Source organism: Cygnus atratus, chromosome 1 (assembly GCF_013377495.2).
Source record: "Cygnus atratus isolate AKBS03 ecotype Queensland, Australia chromosome 1, CAtr_DNAZoo_HiC_assembly, whole genome shotgun sequence".
Classification (NCBI taxonomy): domain Eukaryota; kingdom Metazoa; phylum Chordata; class Aves; order Anseriformes; family Anatidae; genus Cygnus; species Cygnus atratus.
In genome coordinates, this window is record NC_066362.1 from 93,898,178 (window position 1) to 93,919,992 (window position 21,815).

General features: G+C 45.5%; 1 protein-coding gene across 11 annotated transcripts in view; it reads left to right on the forward strand.

Annotated features, from left to right (window-relative positions):
* Positions 1 to 21,603, forward strand: part of COL8A1 (collagen type VIII alpha 1 chain) — an 86,691-nt gene extending 65,088 nt beyond the window's left edge. For all 11 annotated transcript variants that reach the window (XM_035540996.2, XM_050708383.1, XM_035540997.2 and 8 more), the window contains 2 exons: positions 17,575 to 17,890; positions 19,380 to 21,603. In XM_035540996.2, the coding sequence (XP_035396889.1) occupies positions 17,578 to 17,890; positions 19,380 to 21,286 (2,220 nt within the window). In that variant the 5' untranslated portion in view covers positions 17,575 to 17,577 and the 3' untranslated portion in view covers positions 21,287 to 21,603. The remainder of the gene's footprint in view (positions 1 to 17,574; positions 17,891 to 19,379) is intronic.
* Positions 21,604 to 21,815: the final 212 nt, after the last annotated feature.

The window sequence follows — 21,815 nt, forward strand, 5'->3', positions numbered from 1 at the left end:
TGCTCTCAAAGCTTTGACTTCCCAGGAAAACTCAATGCATTTCCCACACTGCTCAAAGACTGCTCCAGCAAATACTTGAATTGCTGTAGTACCTGTCAGTAGATAAATATGTATGCATCGATAAGAAGCATTTGATCTTCAGATGCACTGCTGAAACATTTGAGATACTACGGGCTTGATTTTATAAATACATTTGTTATCAATCCATTTTTTATCTTGGTTACAAATAAGGATTCATAAACATCTGATCGTCTGTTTGATTAACGCCACAAATTACTTAAGGTGACTCTATCTCGATTTGTTTTAGAAAAGTTGGGTTTAAATTATCAAGTCCATTTCATCTACTAAATACTGCAGCAGGGAATCAAATAAAGCTCCATGCAAGGCTTACAAAGCTAATATTGCTCATACCAGCTGACTGTCCCTGAGCTGCCCGAAACCGTGTTTGCTTTGAGCCTAGGTGTACACCAGCATGTGGCTTCAGTGCTAAAGAGAGAAACGTGTTAAATCATAACTGTAGAAACAGTAACTTGTCCTTAGGAACAACGGTATTTCCTTTATACAACTGTGCAAGCGCCAACCTTTCCACTGCTTTCAGAGGCTGTTTTCGCCCAGCCGTTTTAGCTCTTTTTTCACCGTTTCACTTTCATTAGCAGTACCTAGCTGTAAAGTCAGCACGAGCCCCAAAAGTAGGGCACAGCCTGAGCAACTGAGCCTTAATGTGGGTGGCTGGAGGTGGACTCAAGTCTTTCAGGACAAAGACCAATTGGCACATCTTTACTAAACAAAAACAAATCAAAACCTTACTCCGGTGGTTTTTAAACTGGAGTTAATAGTTACTGTACAGAATCGAGGCATTTTCAGGTGGCCCCAAAACATACAAAACAGTGATCCAACCCAGGATAAATGACAATAGCAAGACAAAGAATTGTGTCCCTTTACTTAAGAAGTACTGTTTCATCTCTTTACAGCATCGCAGACTGCAAAGGCAAGTGTTCATGAAAGCTGCTGTAATTAAAGGCATAGAGGGTGTGCTTGTGGTAATGGGGTTAAAAACAGTTTATGGATTGCATTTACTCAGAGCAATTAATGAATGCAGAAGCAGCAATAGCATAAAGAACCTGTGTAATACAGTGAGCATTTAAGAAAAACTGAGGGCAGCACCTACAGTTTCATATGATCTACAGATACAGTTACAATATACATGGATTTAAAAAAAGAAAAAGAAAAAAAAAAAGGCAGCTCCAGTCCTGAGGTCCCCAGAGTCAAATCCATCTGATTTTGCTTAAGCAAACCAGATGGGGGGAATGTCCTGTTTTAATTTCTCTTTTGGCCTCTGCTACATTGTTTATCTTGAGTGCTCATCTTCTTGACAAATACATTTTGAGGAACTTTATTCTTTCGGGTCTCATATGCCTGAAGAGAACCTGAATAAATGTGTCTGCTCATCAAGAGTGGCTTGTGGTCTCTGTGCAGTTTTATTTAAAGACAAAGGTTCACAGAGACATGTAAACAGCTGTGGGGACTGGAGACTGAGAAACAATGTAGTATATGGAAGAGGTTACTGCCAGCAAACGTTTCTTCTCTCCATAAATGTGTTAGACACACACAAGCATGAGAATGATAAGAGAAGACTGATTACTTACTATAGCCCTCATTAAAATGCTTTATGTGCTTCTCCTTACAACATCACTTAGAGCTCAGAGCTCCAGACCCATTTTGCAAATGAGGAACAGAAGGCGAATGGCAAAGTGCAGCAATACCCACTCTGTGGTCCCAGAAGTATCTGCAGCATATTGCAGAGTTATCAAAGTTTAACTCGAAAGCAGGCAGCACATGTACCACCAGCCAGCCAGGCTGCAGCTCCTTGGTGCTCAGCACAGGTTGGTTTGCTAAGTCATTACTGCTCACAGCTGAACTCCAGATGTGTCCTAAATCAGATGTGTGAGCTGAGGGACCTTAATAAGCTCTACTGATTGTCGGTCGACTTCTCTTCATTGCTCCTCTTTCCTTCTCCACTACAAACTGTAATGCCTGGGGGCAGGAGGGGGAGAAATTTGTGAGCAAGGGCTGGAGCATGCCAAACAGTATAGGGAGAAATAGCAGCGATTCACACACACGTGTGCAGAGAGGGAGCAGGGGCTGGTGGATCAGGCCTGCCTTTCCCATAATGAAATTAAAAAATGATACTCATACATCTAAGTTTATTCTTAGGAGTTCACGGGGAAGAAGCAGCAGCCAGGTATTTTCTTAAATCTCAAGGGGCAGCATGTCCTACTAGGAGGCAGGAACAGTATTTCACAATTATCGTTTTCAGATCCCTTCCCCTCCTGCACTATCAGAAAGAAAGACTATCTTATGAGAACAGCAAACTTTCAGCTTGTGCCTATTTCACCATTTTGATTCAGAGCATCAGCTCCACATGCAGAGATAACAAACAAACAAAAAAAAAGAATTGGCTTTTCTGGACCTTGACTCTGTCACCTCAGCTCATTCGTAATGTGCGTGCTTTCGCAGCACACAGCTGAGCAAGGCCATAGATGTGCATTTTAAAATGTGGTAACCTTCAAACCGTGTTCTTCTTAAGAATCATCTATATTATAATTACAAGGGAAAATTATGGCACCACTGCATTTCTTTACAAATCAATTCAATTTAGGATCATTATTTTTAGTCAATGAGGCATCATCACCGACAAGACTGAATGATGAGTAAGTTTAAAGTGTCTTTTGCAATGAGTTTGACACATTTAGAAGCCCTGGGTCCTCCCATGCCTTCTTTTTTTTCTTTTTTTTTTTTTTTTAGCACCCATTTTCTTTGGCTGGACAAAGATCAAACATAGTAGTGTGTGTAGCCAGCACACAATATACATGATCACTTTGGCTAAATTAGAAAAAAAGCTAACATATAACTTGTCCATGTCATGTTATTTGGCAAAAATAATTATATAATTATATGGGTCCAAAAATCAAAACCATATGTATCTTCTTGCATTTATACTTTTTTTTTTCCATTTACAAAATAATGCTTTTGTTAGAGAAGAAAATTCAATGAGCTTCATATGTACTGATGGAGTTCTGCAACTCAATTATTTCTTCATCACAATGGCAAGAGAAATTCCAGCACAAATAATCTACAAGATTTATAGACCCGATTGCAGTGTTGAGACTTGGCCTGCAGAGCTCTCTAGCAGGCCAAAGAGAAGTAGTCTTTTCCGCAGGTATGAAGTGGGCTGGTTGATATGATCAGCTAAGCCATGGTGAATAATATGAGCAGAACATTTACAGCCCTTCTTCTAGCTAAACTGGAAATCTTTGAAGTATGATGCATCGACTCCACGGGTGCTTAAAGCAAACTTCTGCAGGAAATGGGATCCATGTACATGTTTTTTTGGGAGTTCTTTGCAAAGCAATAGTCAAGTCTGAACATAAGTATGTATTTTTAATCTAATTGATAGGTTTACTTTACAGGTTCTTCCCTCCTTCTACTGCCTGTAGAACATCAACAGACATTCAAAATCTGCTTTCGTTTAATTAAATGGGATCGTTGTTGCCAGTCAAAAAAAAAGATACCAGATATGTGAAATAATGTCTGTTCTCATGACATCTTCAGCCCAGTTTCCAGGAAGATTTTGGGAGAGTTTTGAACAGATGAAAAGAATGATAAGAAGAAAAACATTTCCTTCAAAAAAGAAAAAAAAATCAAAGGAAAGGCTCTCTCCCACTTCTCTTCCAACTCTTCCATCTTTGGAAGCTTTCCTTGTAGTTTAGAGGCACTAGACAAGTGAAATTGTTCATCTGCAGTATCCCATTAAGTATCATCACTAGCAAGGTGGGATGCTGTAAATCAGACTCAACAACAATCACTGCTGTCCACTATGAAACATACATTTAACCATGGTGATCACTTCCACAGCAGACCACCAGCATCGATAAACAGAGCACATAGAAAAGTCTAGACTCGGTGATATTGGTTATTCTGCTTTTATGCAGGAATTACCTCCACTGCAGTCACCATGCTACCATAACTGAGGACAGAATCTGGGCCAGTGGTGGATACCTGTTTATTTAGCTACACAACAGTAGGACAGGGTCTGGGTGTTTTTAAGCTAATACAAACCAGAATGATTCCAATTTTACTGCCTGAAAATGGGAATTTTGTAGATCTAAACTGACATTTGTTCCTCGCCAAAATATTTTGCACTGGCACTTACTGTTGGAAAGGCCAGTTTTTGCCGACTGCCAAGAATTTAGTAAAGCTCAGCCAAATTCTTCTGTTCTTAATTGAGCAAAATTCTCATTGTAGTTTCGCTTGATTAAGAAAAACAGGCCATGGTCTAATGCATGACTAACTGCCTAGGTTTATAAGTCTATAAGTTGAGAGCCATATAAAAATATCTAACAACTAGCAAGTTTTATACACGTTATAATCCTCATTAAAAAATAATGAGGTCATCTATATATGTCAGCTTGCCCATCTGTACAAGTGACCAGTTCCCCGGCTGCTGAATTTCACAAGCTTCTAATGTTGCTAATTGCCACATGCGATTAATTGAGTCACTTGAGAAAAATCTGTTCCAGATCATACGGAGTTTTCTTTACAGTTGTGGAGGCCTGAATTACTGAACTCTAGGAAATATATATATATGTATTTACTTAATATATATATATATTTACCAGTGTAATTGATGCATGGGAACTGATAAGACACAAGTTTCTTTCTAGCAAGGAAAATTCTTCAGCAATATTGCATTAACAATTTTGCATTTCCAAATTAAACATAATGAGGTTTGTCTTTTCTTCTGTAAGTTATCAGCATATTATGAATGCCACACCAGGTCTGTGTGGTTGCAATGTACTGATTTTTGCAAGTGGAAGGAAAGCAGGAATCTCTCCTCTTACGCCAGATCATTTGTCATGTCTTAGTCCTTTGAAGACAAGTTTATTTCAGTCATCACATTTAATCAAGATGAGGAGTTCATTCCAAACTAAAGGCATAACAGCACGTAATCGTTACTATAATATCAAAAAAGAAAATAATTTTCAACTGACCAGTGTTAAGAGACTCTGCCTCTTTTGGGAAATAAATACAAGTACAAGACAGGATAAAACAAGGTATAGCTATTAGTCATAGACAGAAGAAAGATAAAATAAGAAGGAATTCAGGAGAGGCAGGGGAAGAAGTTAACAGCAGTTCTCAAAGTTTATTTATGAGTTTTGTACAAGCACACATTAGGAGAAAATCAAGTCCGGAGTGTAAACAGGCAAAAGACAAAACTGCCAAAAAATGTGAGATACCGCATGTTGGGTTTGGGGCACTTTTGTTTCGTTTTGTTTTTTTGTGTGTGTGTTTTGTTGTTGCTGTTTTGTTTTTAATTTCTTGGCGATTTTGATTACTGATGCTGCTTTTTGGGGTAAAAAGAAGATATGTTCTTTTGACAGATATCTTTTTAAACTAATCCTTCCAAATCTGCATTTAAAAGTAACAGCATTGCCTTGTACCAGTAGTTTGTACTTTTTTATACTATAGTTTAAGAGATGAAAACTCTCCATAATTTTGCCTTCCTTCCTCTCTCTGAGGCATTACTTTCAAAAGCCTGTGATGAAAAGGGTATTAAAAGAAAGAGCCACCCGTTGCAAACATGAATGCCAAGCAATCCCTCACCTTATAGGAGATCTCAGAGGGAGGAGGTTAGGTTGCCCCTCCGCTGCAAGCAGAGAGCTGCTAAATCTCTGGTAGCTCAGCTAACACCTTCGCCTCTGCCCCTCAGCTCTCAGCTTTGCTCCAGGCACTTCTTGGGGCTGCAGCAGAAGCTGAAAATCAGACCCTGTGCTCCAGGGTCCCAACAGGTAGTGGTGTGACAGGGTTTTGCCAGCACAAGCTGCCAACAGAGATGCAGTTAATACCAGCAAAGCTGACTGGGTTTTCTGGTTTGTTTTCTGGGGGGAGATTTTTGAGGTTTTGGTGTGGAGGGTTCGTTTTTTCCTGTATTTTTGTTCTTATTGCTTGTTTCATTTGCGTGCAAATGCACACGCGTGCATGTTCAGGCAGGGGCTGGCCATCCCCACGCACTGCTCAGGTTTGCTGCAATGGCTGCTTCTCAGTACCTGGATGACCTTTAGCACAACCTGTGAGCATGGTCCTTTAGGGACTTCATTCCTGCAGGGTCTAATCAGCCTGTTACTTCATTTGTTTCATTTATTAAGGACTTTGCAACAGTTTCCAGGGAATACAGCTCAGCCCTAAAAAAACATCTCTATAAACGAACTCAGAGCCTGTGGGCTATAATTACATACTCTCGCTTATCTGCTTCTCTAGTATGGTTAAATAAGTCTTTCACAAAGTATATTAGAAGTATTTCTATTAAGAATACATGATTTCCACTAACATCTGAAAATCTGTGTATGTTTCTTGACCTAGCACAAAACAAACTTCGACTAGGTACCGCACCCCACAGTCAAACAAAGCAAACCTCCCTGTACTAAGCACTGCTGACACTGCTCACAGCCATTCTGTTGTCTGGAGAAACAAAACTGTTTCCTTGCTAGTGAAATATCTGCCTTGTGGATTTATTTGTGAATCGGGTAAGCTGTGGCCTGTAGGTAGCCATGAACCTTTTGTTCTGATGCTCAGCAGTAAGAATCTGGTGGAGAAAGTTAGCAGGGAAGAATATGATTTTACTCCAGTGTATTGATTCTTGTGACTCCAGATTTTCTAAAGTCAGTCTTTGTTGCCTTAACCACATCACCCTGGGAACAGCTAGCAAATGCCTTAACCGCTCCTTTGAATAGATACAAGAAGAATTAGAGTAATACATATCGGCTTCAAAAAAATCTGGATTTTAAAACAAAAGGAGGACCAGGCAGGGAAAACAGAGGCCTTAGTTGATTGACAATACAGGATTTAAAATCTTTCAGATCCTAATCCACAAAGGGATGTTTGCATCTGGCTCCATAATGGAGTCCACATGCCTGAATTAGATGCCTGGACTCCATGCACGTGTGAAAGGGGAGTTAAGTGCCTCAGAGGAGGATTCACAAAAGCCACTGTTTGGGGAGCTGCCTAAACCAGCCAAATAGGAAAAGCTGAAGATCGCAGTTCATCCTAAATCCTATCTCTCATAGTTTTAAGAGCCTTCTGGTGAATGAAGCACACAGACACAAGTCCCTCCGTGCTCAGCTCGTAGCCCATAATCCTCTTTTGAAGAAAGGTGCCAAATTTTTTCTTCAAACCATGAGCAGGTATCAGCAGCTCAAGCAGATGCTTACTCAGGCTGTGGAAGAGGGGTTTCACTCCTTTCTTCAGCTAAGGGCACTGAAGTGCCCATTTCCTACCCCCAGAGCCCCAGCAGGAGGTGAGCTGGCACAGTGAGCAGTAGACCCCAGGAGGACAAAAGCCACAGGAGACTTGTCTCAAAGGACAGGAGGTGTTAGTGCGTGAAGGGAGCCTCAGGTTCACTCCCTGCACCATGTAAGGTTTGCACGCTGATCAGGGACTTGAATTTCAATTACAGATTAAAGTCCTTTAACTTCTCCCTTCAGCCCTATTTGCTTGTGTAGTCCCAACCCCATCTCTGCTTGTAATGCTGCCGGCTGCAGGCTGGTGCCCCCACCAGATCCAACTGAGTAGCAGGGTAGCGACAGGCTCTTCAGCCCACCACCACTGGTGTAGTCCTCTGTCCTGGCCATGACATCGGTGAAGTGTGAGGGCTGGTTCCCACTGCAGACGTTTTGTAACAGGCAGACAGGAGAGCTGAGCACTGACCTGCTTTATGGCCTTCGTTCTTGCTAGTCTCACAGTTACTGCTCGTGGATCCAAATGGCTATGCTGAACATTGTGTGCTGTTTCTCTTGGAGGAGAGTTGTGAGACTTGAGCAAGTGAGAGTATTCAGTCTTCCGTGCTTGGCTCTGATTTCCATTGGCTCTTGGTTGGTTTATTCCAAGGTGATAGATACAGTAATTTCAGGTCCTTTGAACCACAGGATGTTGGATCGCGTATTGGAAATAAATTCTGCCTCATGGCATCGTAGGGGTCTAATCCAAAGCAATTCAAGTCAAGGAGACACAATGTATTTACTTCTTTGATAACAGAATCTCCCTCTAACTTGATTTATTTCTTATTTCACACAAATGTTTAAAAGACTGTATATTTTCCTGGATCCAGGATAAGTGCATTGGGGGCAGGGGGAATCTCTGCATGCCCGTGTGTGCTTCAGAGCCATTATTTTTCCTTGCAGTGCTTTTGAGAGATTTTCCAAGTATTTACTATCAGTATTCACTGAATCAAACCTACGCAGAGTTCACAACTCAGGTTTTAAGTTTTTTGACAGTGTCATGCTCTCCTTATTTCTGCACTTGCAAAGGGAGAAAAGTAGCAACTGCATAGGGTCTGTACACATTAAACCTGTTAACATAAATTTCAGTCTTTGCCTGTCTGCTCATTGACTACTCAAGTGAGTGTGCAGCAAAGTAGATTTGAATAAGCAGTATTTCTTACCTGCTGCACAAGAGGAAAGGGGAGAAGGTCTTTATGGGTAGATTTGTCTGGCGTGACATAGCAATGTATGCGTGCAGTTCAGCCACAGTGGCAGTGCAGAGCAATATGTTAGAGTTTTGGCAGTGCTTGCACTGAAGGAGCCAAACTAGGAAGAGATGTACGTTGGTAGATCTACTATCAACCATCCAGCAACTTCCAGCTTCATGTCAGCCCACAGATATGGCCCACAAAACAAAGGGTCTTTAAAAAAAATGAACAGCCCAGTTTTTAAATCACTTCAACTGAATGAGTGCTTAACTGTGGTTATTGTCATCTTAGCCTTCATCTAGACAAATAGAATAAAAATAAGAATTACCCGTTTAGGGAGTAGGATCATGCGATAGCATCTGTTTGATTTGTGGGAATGGAACAGCGTCAGGTCATGACTAAGATCAACACGTCCTAACAAATACGACAAGATCTGCAGTATTTGACAATAAAATAGGAAAATAACTGTTGCTAAATAATTTTAAAATGTCCTTCACTGATTTCTATCTGGGTGACGTAGTCTAGTATGCTTAACCTTCTAAGGCAAGATAATTTCTTCCACTGTTTGAACATAGGTAGGAAAAGTATGCAAAGGGCAGAAATCTTTCAATGGCAAATGTCCTTCCAATAAAAATTCTCTAAGAGACGGGCAGTTTTTTTCAAGAAAAATGTTTTGCAGACATTTGTTATCATTTTCCTATCTCCCATGGACTGGGACTTTGGGGTCCTGAAAAGCTGTAAAGTTTGAACACAACAAAGAAAAATAAGGGAGAGAAGAGCTGATCTTTCTCTTGACAGGCTCATCAAAGCAGAGTGAAGGGAAGTATTCCAAGTGGTAACAATTCACCTCCAAAAGCCTTTTGCTTTTGTTTAGAAAGAAAAAAATCATGAAACAGCAAGAGGATGAGAGCTAGGAAAACGCATTTTGTATACCATCAAAGTAGGAAAATGAACAGGCAATGCAATGCTTTGCCATTTTCAGAAAGAGGCAGTCAAGCAAATATGGCAAGAAGGCAGAGCTTAAGGCCACAGGATTGCAACAGGAGTCACAGGGACCAATAAACTGTTTCAAATGATTCAAGCCAAATACTTCAGTCCCTCACAGATTTCTTGCTTTACAGTCCAAGAACTCCAGGACTGTTACAGTAAATGCAGGCTGCAAAGGTGAGAGTATGATCACTACAAAGGTGCACATTAAATGAAGTTTCTCTGTAACAAAGGCTTCAATCAAAGAATGATTGTACCCAGAATTACATTCCTGGTGAGATTTCATGATTTTGATGCCATGTTAGTGGTTAATGGTTGCCACCTAGGCCGCTGGAAAACATTCAAACTTCACCAATATCTAAAAAGAGGAGGGAAGTAGGTGGAAATTATAGGTCTAAACTTCAAAGAAACCCTTGTTTCCTCAATGATAACAGAGAGTAAGACATATCCCTTCCTAAAGAACTGTCACCCCCACCTGCCTCAGGTACCCAACAGGTGCCAGGAGCCCTCAGTGCAGCCTTTTTACACTGCAAGCAGCAACAGCGACTGTCTATAGTCTGAGGATCAAGAGAAACACAAAAGCAGTTTCTGGCCACTTTTCCCCAGTCTCCTCAGGTTTGGTGCCAAGCATGGCTTCCGTAGTCTGAAAAGTCTAATATGAACGTATATTACACCTGCAGTCACCTATACTTCTTTAAATAATCTACATTTTTATTAGAATAAGCATTATCTTCTTTGTGACATCTGTAACAATCCACCACTGCAATTGACAAAAGCAGTTTTATAATCAGCATTTTCCTGTCTATTGCCGCTTTTGAGGAAGCATGTTTAAGAAAAATATATACTGTAGCACCTGCCTGTGCATTATTGATGTTAATGAATGGGATTTTTATAAACACATATAAGTTTTCCTAAATGTATTGAGATCTACCAGCTCATGTAAGGTTCCCCCTCTAAGCAGTCTTTACAGAGTCGTGAGACAGTCTGCGGTAGAATGAAACACATATTGCCTGAGTTGATCCTTTTTGCCTCTTTAGGAATCATTGCACCTTCACAAATACCATATTTTAATTTGCCTGCTTTTAGTACAAAGATTAATCAAATGAGCAACCAAAAGTTCTCTGAGAGTAAAACTGGCAGTTAACCCTCAGAAAATTCTTTGCTGGTTACGTTTGGGTGAAAATGCAGGTCACATGTAATTCGATTTAGTTGCCACAGCTGGGGACAGCCTCCTGCCCCCACCTTTGTCTACCCCCATACACCGATCGATAGGGCATCTCACGGGGTCACTTGAAAGCCCACCTGCCAGAGCAAGGCTGGCATCAGAGTGATGAGACAGCTGAGAAGGAAGGCTGTCAGAGAAAGCCTGTAGCTGTCTGCCCACACCATTTTGCAAACAGTAACCACCACAGCCCGCTATCAACGTTTCGAGGTTCAGCCAGTCCCAGCACTGCACCAGAAGGTGACCGGGGCTGATAAGCAGACAGGCAGCGCTGGGCTTTGATCGCTTTGTGTTACTGGGCCTGGTTTCCACACCTTCGCAGCCAGCTGCTGCACAGGGAGTTGGCACAGCCTGTCACTGAGATGTCTCCATCACAGCCGCCTGCCACCAGGACCGCAGGCAAACTGCCCAGAGGAGAGCATTAGGCAGGGGATTCAAGCGTCTGCCGCATGGCAGAGAACAGGAAAATGTATTCAAAGGCAGGTGTTTGCTAAATCCTACCTACAATTAATTCTAATCCCATAATTAGAGTTGCATGCTTTTCTGCAAACATTCTCCTAAATCAGTCCTTCCTCCCCGCCCCGAGGCTGAGCAGTGCTGCATGCAAGCACATCCGCACCACCAGGCAAGGCAGGGCCGCTTCTGCATGCCGTAAATCAGGAGCTTGTTGCCTTTGTTGAATCGGCAGGGCCCTGTGACTGGGAGCTGGGGGTGGTGGAGGTGCCCGTCTCCTCATGCCCAAAGTCGCACTGAGCAGGAGATGGCTGTCTGGCTGCCCCCAGGCGGGCTCGCAGCAGACTGAGTGCAGGGAGAAGGCAAAGGATGTGTGTGTTTTCACATCCATGCACACATAAATATCTGTGCGTAGACAAGTGTTTTCACATGTATGTAGATACAGACACATGCACACAAATGTACACTGTTTGAAAGTACGAAACGGGGCAAGTTGAACGGTGCCATTCTCACCCAGATAGCTGGATCACCATCCAGCCCGAGCACATGTACTGATCTATTTGGAAAAAGATCGGAGCAGAGACAGTTGCTTCATCTTTGGAAATAGATTTATAAATGGATAAATGAAGATATCTCCCCAGGCAGTGCAAGAAGAGATTGTGTAATTACCACTGAAGCCAAAGGCAGTTTATAGATTATAATCTGTTTTTAAGATTAAGACATTTATCTAGATGTTTTCACACTTCTCTAAGAAAGCAACTTGAGGCACCATTTTGAATTAAAAAACAGAAATAGCATCCATGACATACTGGATATTCCCCATCAGCAGCAGGTTTATGCATGTGTGCATTTTAAAATGTTCACTGTGACAATCCTTGTTATGACTGTCTTAGATTTACTAAATACCACATGATAATCAGACACAGTTGTTAGACCTTGAGCAAAATGATCTAATTTATTTTTAACATACTGAACAATAGCTGTTCCTCAGCAACTCAAATGGAGCACAGACACTCAACACTACTTTGTTTCCTTGGAGGGGGCAGTGAAAAGGAGGGAGGAAAAAAAAAATAAACAAACCTGATCTTTGTGGGAGAGTTTCACAGGAGACAAGAATGCAGGACTGCATTTAACAAATCCCAGTTTGCCATGATCTTTCCTCCCTGCTGAGTACACAGGCACTTTAGGAAGGTAAACTCTTCACCCACTAAGGAAGCAGGCATCACCCCCAGTGACGCTGCAGACACTGTCAGAAGCCAAATGATGAAGGACAGTCTAAAGCTGGCATGGAAGAGACATTTCTTCCTGGTAGCACGACAGCCTGCACACAGGGTCGCTGTCTCCCCCCAGCCCTTGTGCTTTCTACCACCGAAAATAAAATTAAATTGGTAGAGCTACTCTCAATTTGTGTTACGGAACTTCGAGGGGAAATTTGTGCCAAGTTACATTTTGTTGCCCTCACTTCCTGTTTATATGTGGATTGCAACTGAACATACAAAAAGAAAACCTCTAAATTAGGAGTTTAATTAGTTTGATTGCAAATTTGAAAACATCTGTTCAAATGACATAAAACCCTGTTTGGCACAGAAAGGCAGAAGAGTTTTTTTACCTTGAAGTGGTAATGTGTGTATTAAGTGGCACCCTAAGCACTGAGCAAACAAAATTCTTTGGCAAGCAGAAGGCTGTCAGTTTTTCCTGCCCCTAAAAATGCAAGTTGCCACTGAAATTCAATTTCTGTGCAGCACAATGCCTCCTCACATCCATTCGGAAAGTATTTGGCGATACACAAATCTGTCCTCAAGGGAGTTAAGGACTAATGTTGCAGAGATTAATTTTAGCTGAGATTAAGTTTTGAAATCAAGTCTGAAAACTGTGGACAACAATGTGCTAGGAAGATCACTGCTCAAGTCACGTGCACATTGCCGTGGTGCTTCCAGGAAGGAGAAGCCCACATACTTGACTTCTGACATAAAAAAGCATAAAAGCATTCCCCAGTCATAGTCACACCAGCCACTCACTGGTGCTGAGCAACCACAGGAATTAAAGCCTTGATGGCTGCTCTTTCTTTTGTGAATTTTGTGAAAAATTCTTAGAAGAAAGCTAGCTGGGTTAGAATTGGTTTACAAACTGGGGGGGGGGGGGGGGGGGGGGGGGAGAAAAAAAAAAAAAGAAAAAGATATGCCCATTGATTTAGTTTAATGCTTTAGAGCTGGTCGGGACATTAAAAGAAAAGTATAGGGGTGCATGGGGTGTGCATGTACTTGCAGGTTTAACACAGAGGTTTAAGGAACAATGTCATATAAACAGTAACAATATATGCTATTTGTTACCAAAGTAACACTAAAAAGGAAAATAGAAAATGGCTATCACCTCTTGCAAGCCCTTTTTTGCCTCAGCCTGGGATGCCACATACCTCTGTCTGTGAGCTGAGAGCCAGGGAAATCCCCACAGAGGGCTGCCGTGCGTTTGGACCTGCCAGCCAGCGCTCTGCCATGCAGCTGTGCTTCTCCTCGCTGGCTGGGCCACATTGTTTGCTGCTGGCTTGGCACTCTGCTTCCCTGCATGCCTCTGTATGACAGGGAGAGACTTCAGTGAGGTTTGTGGGGTTCCAGGTGGGATCGGACACCCCAAGACAAGAGTCATCCCTGGGTACACCACTGTAAGTACTTGGTAATGCGATCAAGGATACTCCAAAAGTAGCTATGTTCCTAAGCACTCTTGATCTCAAGCCAAAAACATCTCAGAGAACATTGCTTTTTGGCACCAGACGTTTTTAGTAGCACTCTTCCAGGCGCAAACTCTCCAGAGTCACTGGGACGCTCACTTTGCAAGTTTTCTGGTGCTCATTTCCATGTGGAAACCCAAGTGCTGGCAGTCCATGCCCTCTGTGCAGCGGGGAGCAGGTCCCACAGCTTTAGGAAGCCCCCATGGAAAGGACCCGACGGCAGAAGATTTTGAGTCCCTGAGATATATGCTCACTGTGCCTTGTGCAGCTTTGGGAAACACAGCACTTCACAGGCTGTGGCAAATTAAGCCGATAGAGCTAGTCCTGGAGCAAGTGGCTTCCAGGTTCTGAGACGCTGGTAAGTTCTGCTTAACCTGAAAATTGGTTGCAGAGCAGTCGCTTCCCTGTAACAACCGATTAAACAAGGTCTGGCTTCCACCCTTCACAAGACCACCTATGATTTCAAGTCCCACACAGACGGGCATCACTCTTTCCATACATTCTTCACCCAATTAGGCTAAAACAGCCATTATTTCTTCACACTAATTTAAGAATTATGACTGCTGGTACATTTTGTTTTGTCTTCAGTTTCTGCTGACAAACACAAACAGCCAGAGGGAGGTCCTTTCTAGTTTTCTCAGGAGAAAAGCTCTACCAAAGAGATTATTGAGAAATGTTCTCACTTGAGCTTTGCCCGTAAAACTGCATTTTTTTTCCAGGGACTCTCTCTCACCCACAGAGAGAGCCACACGTGTTCACACACACGCAGTTGAACATTGTGGTTTGGGATAATTTTCCTTTGCCATCAAGTTGCTTGCCCCACCCTAGGTAAAGTAAAATATTTACTGTGTCATAATCTGAACGATGGCAGCAAAATGACATGCCACACCACATCTGCTGGAGCAGGAGAGACATATGCTGGGCTGCGCGTGAAGACACGGCAGATTGTCCTCCTCCTTTCTTCAGACATTCAAACAGTTAAGGATTTACCTGCCATAAACATGTAGACACGTTCTCATTGCTTTCTGATAGAAGCCCAGGAAAATCCTGTTCCAAAGTTAGCTTATCGCTCTGCTGACAGATACCGTTGAAAGCACTTTGGATCACGCTACACGAATGCGTTTGGAGGTCATCCCGAAACTGTTGAGAAATGGGTGAAGGGTGCGGGAAGTCTTACACTTTGGCTGCATCTTCAGCACGTATTTTTCTCCTCCTCGCTCTGATATTGTCCTTACTCTGTGTCACTGCTATCAGAATCTACTTTTGCTATTCATAAGCTCTGACAGACATGTCCAATGTTTAGGATCTATACACTTCTTTTAAAAACCAAGACCAAGGTTTCCAGTAGCTTTTAGGCTTTTAAAGATGCTGATAGCTTCCTAGTGAGGTCTTTAAACAACTAGAGCTATGCACCCAGGCATTCAGAAACAAACTGCAGGGCAGAAAGAGACCTCCAACTTCCCCTTCCAAGCACACAAGGGACTTTGCAGAGAAGCCAAGCAGGATGAGAGGCAATGAGCTGCGGCTCCGAAGGCATCCCCAGGGATGCCTCATGCTCCAGGGCAGGCTTGCCTTACCAAGACAGTCCCCAAGAGCTGTAGCCCATTATGGGGAGGCAGTGAGCAACAGCAGTCACACACACAGCTTCACCTCATTCCTCATCAAGGTTAATTTTGCCGGACCCCTTTCTCTGGGATGCATGGCCAGCACCCAGCATGTCCCTTCCCAGGTACCTGCGGTGGATCCCGAGACCCAGACAGTGCATGTGGGGCCGCCGGGAGACACTGACCTCCTCCCACAAAGACGTCGGCCAAGTCCCATCTAGCCCGAGGTCGCTCAGTAAATAAACCCCCACCTTCCACCTCACAGGCACCAGCCCCGGCCAAAGTCAATAGATTAGAAGCAATCTGTCATTTCCAGGCCACGCTGTTTTGGTTATGACGAGGGAAAAAAAATTTAAAGGAAACACAGATGCAGTGAGGTCACCTCATTTTCTGGAGCCTTCCTATCTCTCGAAGCTCTTGCCTGATTGCCCTCACAATTTCCACGCACGCACACAAACTTCCCCTGTGCCTGTAAAGCTGCAGGTGCGTTGCATTAGGCTTGGCAGGGCCGGGGGCTCAGTGGCAAGCATGGGAGGTTTGGTTTTCTCTCCTCTGTGGGGAGACTGGTGTCTCCCCGTAGGAATTTTTTTCAATTACTTCAAATAGCTCCCACTTGCGCACAAAAACCACATCTTGCTATGAAAACAAAGAGAAAAATTAAATCCAAAGGAATTTTACCTATTTCCCTCTCCACTTATTCCACTGAAGCAATTTATTTTTTTAAAAAGAAAAAAGGAAAAAAATGGCCACCAGAACAGCAAAGTAGCAAGGCACTAATTTAATAACCTCATTCTTCAAAGTCCACCCTGCCCTTTATACTTCTAGGCTTTAACAACAGCCCCAGATTATCCAACACCTTCTATTGTTTTTCTTCCCAAGGTTTCACGGCATTTCTCTCCTGACACAAGCAGTGCTCTTCCTCCACAACACAGGGAAAGCTGCAAGCTCTCCAGCAGCTGGGATTTTCCCTGCACATTGAGGCAGGTGTTACCCTACAGGCAGCCGAGGCCTAAGCCAGTTTTTAGGTGCAGTTTATGGTGCAGAAAGGAATCGAAAAGCTGACAGAAGAGACCCAAAAGAAGTCACTTGGGGCCGAAGGGTGTTCAAGCTGTGGGACAGGGACTCTGCCTACCTCACACCCATCCCTTCAGCTCACAGCAAAGCACCGAGCTGGGGGCGAAGAGCCACGCAGAACTCACTGGAGATGACGTCCCTGCTGAAATGCTTTGCTGGGCGAGCGGCTGCCCTTTGGGGTCTGGGTGCTCCACAGTCCCTGTGGGACTCGGCTCCGCTTCCCCTCACCACACGGCAGCGGGCGAGAGCCGAGCCCTCGCGCTCCTGGGCGGGAAGGGGGCTGCGGGCAGGCCGCGGTGTAGCATGTGCTCCACCTAGCGGCTGTTGGGAACCCACGGTTTAGTCGGCGCTTGTCTGGTTAGGATAGAAAATACTAACTTTCTGCTGGTTGTTTTAACGACAACAGTGACGTTACAACATCTGTGGGGAGAAAACCTCCTGAAAAACGCAAATAGGAAAATGGCGGAATCACAGTATCCTGCACAGTTTTAGTTTACCCTCCCTCAATAACAATCACATCCGAATTTCCTTTGAGCCATCAGAGTTCACAGAACAAAGTGAGGGAGAGGTGTTTTAAAAGAAGAGCAAGCCTTTCTCTAAATGCTCTGCTAAGGCAAACTACTGGGGAACTCAGAGCAGCAGCAGAACACAAGAACTGAGTGAGATATCACCACCTGGTCTATAACCCTCACAACACCAGAGAACAGCGAGAGAAAAGGCTTCTCTGATGGCCAGTGCCAGCACTCCTGGTACTTGTACCTAGCCCTACAGCAGTGAGCAGGGACAACACTGGACACCCCCCAAGGGCTTGATGCCTGCAGCGCCCCATGAGCTCACCCCACGTTGCAGCCGCTCACACGCTCTCCTCACGTGGGCACTCCATGCTTCCCACCATCCAGGCCCACAGTAGCAGCTCTAGGTGATGAACCAAGTATAATATAAAACCATTTCCTGCCAACTGTGGGTTTTGCTGTTTTTTTCACAGGTGATGGCCGTGCTGCTGGTCCCCGTGCAGCTGCTGGCGGTGGCTGTCGCCATGTACCTGCAGCTGGTGAGGTCCACTCAGGGTGGCGTCTACTATGGCATCAAGCAGCTGCCACCCCAGGTGCCCCAGTACCAAGCCCTTGGACAACAAGTACCTCACATGCCGCTGGGCAAAGAAGGCATCCCGATGCAGCACATGGGCAAGGAGGTGCCACACATGCAGTACGGGAAGGAGTATCCCCACCTGCCTCAGTACATGAAGGAGGTCCCACAGGTGCCCCTGCTTGGCAAGGACATGGCTCCCAAGAAAGAAAAAGGTAAGCAGGCCCCTCACCAACCCTGCACGGGGACACACATGGCTCCCTGCGGCAGTGTTTGCCCATGGGTAGTCAAACAGGGGGAGTGGGCTGCTGCTGGCTGGATGTAGTGTAGATTTGCTCTTTTGATTCTTGAAGTCATCTTTCTGTAGGTTATCTGTGGGACTAACACGTTGAACATACAGGGTGTTGCTGCACAAGCCTGCACAAACGAGCACTTTCAGAGTTCGGTAAAAGAACTTTGGAAAGTACTAGAATATTTAAGAAAGCAACTAAAAATGTCCAGACCAGTAACGTCCAGTGTCATACAATCCTTGTGGGGACAGCAAGTGTATGTGCAGCCTCAGCCCAGCTGGTTAACTCTCTGCCTTTTTAAAGGTTCAGAGTAATCACAGCTTCTACTGACTGCAGTGGGAAACGGAGCATTTTAGGGCCTGTTTTTGGAGCGTCTAAACAAGCACAACTCACTGTACTAAAACCAACCTGTCTTGTAAGCAAAGGTTTTCTATATGCATAAAATGCAAAATATGCAGAGAGAGAGGGTTTCTGCCTCTCAGAGAACAGTCAATTCTCTTGCCCTGAAACCTCATCTGTCTCCTTCCCCCAAATCCCAAAGCTCTCACTTCTTCCATTTTAGAGCAGGAGAGAACCAGACTTCCCACTACAAACAAAAGTCAGCAGCTTGAAAAGCAACCAGCACCCAGCACAACCGCTCCCAGGCAGCGCCTCCCTCACCTCAACCTGAAATGCCAAATGGTCACACACACAAATAAAAATGTGATTTGGGACAATAAAAAGCATTTTGTGAAGTGTTTAGAGGGAGATCTAATTAGCCATGGCTATGCCAAAAACTTTTGAGAGCTTAGCAATGCCAGGTAAGGCTGTAGGTTTCCAGTAACATTTTAATGTGAACTAAAGCCTTGTTTAAAAAGCAAGTCATACCAAACTTAAACTTTTTAGTGTTGCAACCTTATTTTATTGATGTTAATCGAGGAATTCTTGCTAATGTAAGCCCCTACAACAAGTAGGGCCCCTACAACAAGTTACTTCACCCCTTAAGGGGTGAAGTACTCCTATTGCACGAGCACACCGAGCAGCTCCTGTGTCCCTCTTAAACTCATAGGCTAGTCTACAGTAATATGGGAGAAAAGGCAGGTTTCACTGCTTAATATTGTATACATGGAAACACTAATAAATGGCTTTTACGTGACAAAAAATAAGCAAAGAGGATGCAAAACAAGTATTTCATATAAACAGAAATACACACGCAAGTTTGGGGTACGCAAAACAGCAAGAACATCCTCCTAATTACAAACATCAGCCAGTAATTTTCTGGCCAGTTCGATTTTTCCACCTACCACAAAAACAAGAGGTACCATAAGAAGCACGTTCAGTTCAAAATTACCTTTGTGTTTTTCAAGAGATGTGATTACATCCACCTTTTTTCTCCCCCCTTCCCCCTTCCCTGTTTCTTTCCTCTCCAACCCAGAAATGCCTGTGCGCAGCTTGAGGGGTGAGCAAGGTCCCCCTGGTGAGCCTGGACCAAGAGGGCCACCAGGGCCACCAGGATTACCAGGTCATGGCGTGCCAGGAGCCAAAGGAAAACCAGGTCCACAAGGATATCCAGGAATTGGGAAGCCGGGTTTGCCAGGGATGCCTGGGAAACCGGGAGTGATGGGGCCACCAGGGCCAAGAGGGGAGATGGGACCGAAGGGGGAGGTTGGGCCCATGGGGATACCAGGGCCACAGGGACCACCGGGACCTCATGGACTTCCAGGAATAGGGAAGGCAGGTGCTCCAGGGCTGCAGGGACAGCCAGGACCTAAGGGTGAACCTGGGATGAAGGGTCCCCCAGGGGCCCCTGGGATCCCTGGTCCAAAAGGGGAGAAGGGTGTCGGGATCCCGGGTTTGCCAGGACTGAAGGGTCCGCCCGGGCTGCCCGGCCCCCCTGGCCCTGTGGGTCTGCCAGGGGTCGGGAAGCCGGGGATGGTGGGGTTCCCCGGACCACAGGGTCCCCTGGGTAAGCCTGGCCCACCAGGTGAGCTGGGGCCACAGGGACCCCCGGGGGTCCCTGGAATGCAAGGCCCTCCCGGTGTGCCTGGTGTCGGCAAACCCGGCCAAGACGGCATCCCTGGCCAGCCGGGCTTCCCGGGCGGCAAAGGGGAGCAAGGCTTGCCAGGCTTGCCGGGGCCCCCTGGCCTCCCCGGGGTTGGGAAGCCGGGCTTCCCCGGGCCCAAAGGTGAGCGTGGGGTGGGCGGCCTGCCCGGCCCCCTGGGGCCCAAGGGGGAAAAAGGGCACGCAGGGCCACCCGGCATTGGGGGGCCTCCGGGAGAGCCAGGCCAACCAGGCCTGCCAGGCATCATGGGCCCCCCCGGTGCTGTGGGCTTCCCAGGACCCAAAGGAGAAGGTGGTGCCATGGGGCCACCGGGACCAGTGGGCCCCAAGGGTGAACCCGGCTTGCAGGGGTTCCCCGGGAAGCCAGGTTTCCCCGGGGAAGTGGGAGCCCCCGGGCTGCGGGGGCTGCCGGGCCCCACAGGGCCCAAGGGGGAAGCCGGGCAGAAGGGCTTGCCGGGGCTGCCGGGCGTTCCGGGGCTCGTGGGGCCGAAGGGCGAGCCAGGGCTGCCCGGCGCCCAGGGGCTTCAGGGCCCCTCAGGGATCCCAGGCATCGCAGGGCCCAGTGGTCCCATCGGCCCCCCAGGACTGCCTGGGGCCAAGGGTGAACCTGGCCTGCCCGGCCCCCCTGGCTTCCCTGGTGTGGGCAAACCTGGGGCTGCGGGGCTGCAGGGTCCCCCGGGAAAGCCCGGGGCGCTTGGACCCCCTGGCCAGCCCGGCCTCCAGGGGCCCCCCGGCCCTCCCGGGCCACCTGGTCCCCCAGTGATCATCCCCCCAACTCCACCGGCTGTGGGACAGTACCTGCCTGAGGTGGGGCCGGGGATAGATGGCGTCAAGCCCCCTTACGGCTACGCGGGCAAGAAGGGCAAGGCCGCCGGTGCTGTCTACGAGATGCCCGCATTCACGGCGGAGCTCCTCACTCCCTTCCCCCGGGTTGGCGTGCCTGTGAAGTTCGACAAACTTCTCTACAATGGCCGGCAGAACTACAACCCCGCAACAGGGATCTTCACCTGCGAGATCCCCGGGATCTACTACTTCGCCTACCATGTTCACTGTAAAGGGGCCAGCGTATGGGTGGCTTTGTTCAAGAACAACGAGCCGCTGATGTACACCTACGATGAGTACAAGAAGGGCTTCCTGGACCAAGCCTCCGGGAGTGCCGTCGTTCAGCTGATGCACGGAGACAAGGTTTACGTTCAGATGCCATCCGAACAGGCAGCAGGACTCTATGCTGGGCAATACGTTCATTCATCTTTTTCAGGATATTTATTGTATCCCATGTAAAAACAAAAACCAGACAGTCAAACACACACATACAAATCTAAACCTTTCTTCTCCGCTTAAAACTCTTATACCATGAAAGATGCATTTAATGACTGTTTCGGACCATCTTGTACAAAAAAAAAAAAAATACAAAGTTTAACATTATGCACAGCTAGATATAAAAAAAAGTGTGGTGAACATATTTAAAGGTGTGTATCAGGTTCATAAACAGTCGTTTTGCACCCAAGGGGGACATATTAGCTGTACATTATATATTTCTGTGACGCCATGCTTCATTTCATTCACAATAATGCAATACTAAGGTTCAAATCAGTTTACATCACTCTCCTGTTGCATATTTAATTGATGCATTGATCATAGTTATGAGATGAGAAACAGTGACTGAAAACATAGTAGGTCAGTGTCAAATTACATGGAAAAAATTGAGTGGCTTTTTACTTGTTTGGGGGGTTTTTGGCGGTGGGTTGGTTTTGTTTTGTTTTGTTTTATTGTGGGGGTTGATTTTTTTTGTTTGTTTGTTTTTGTTTTT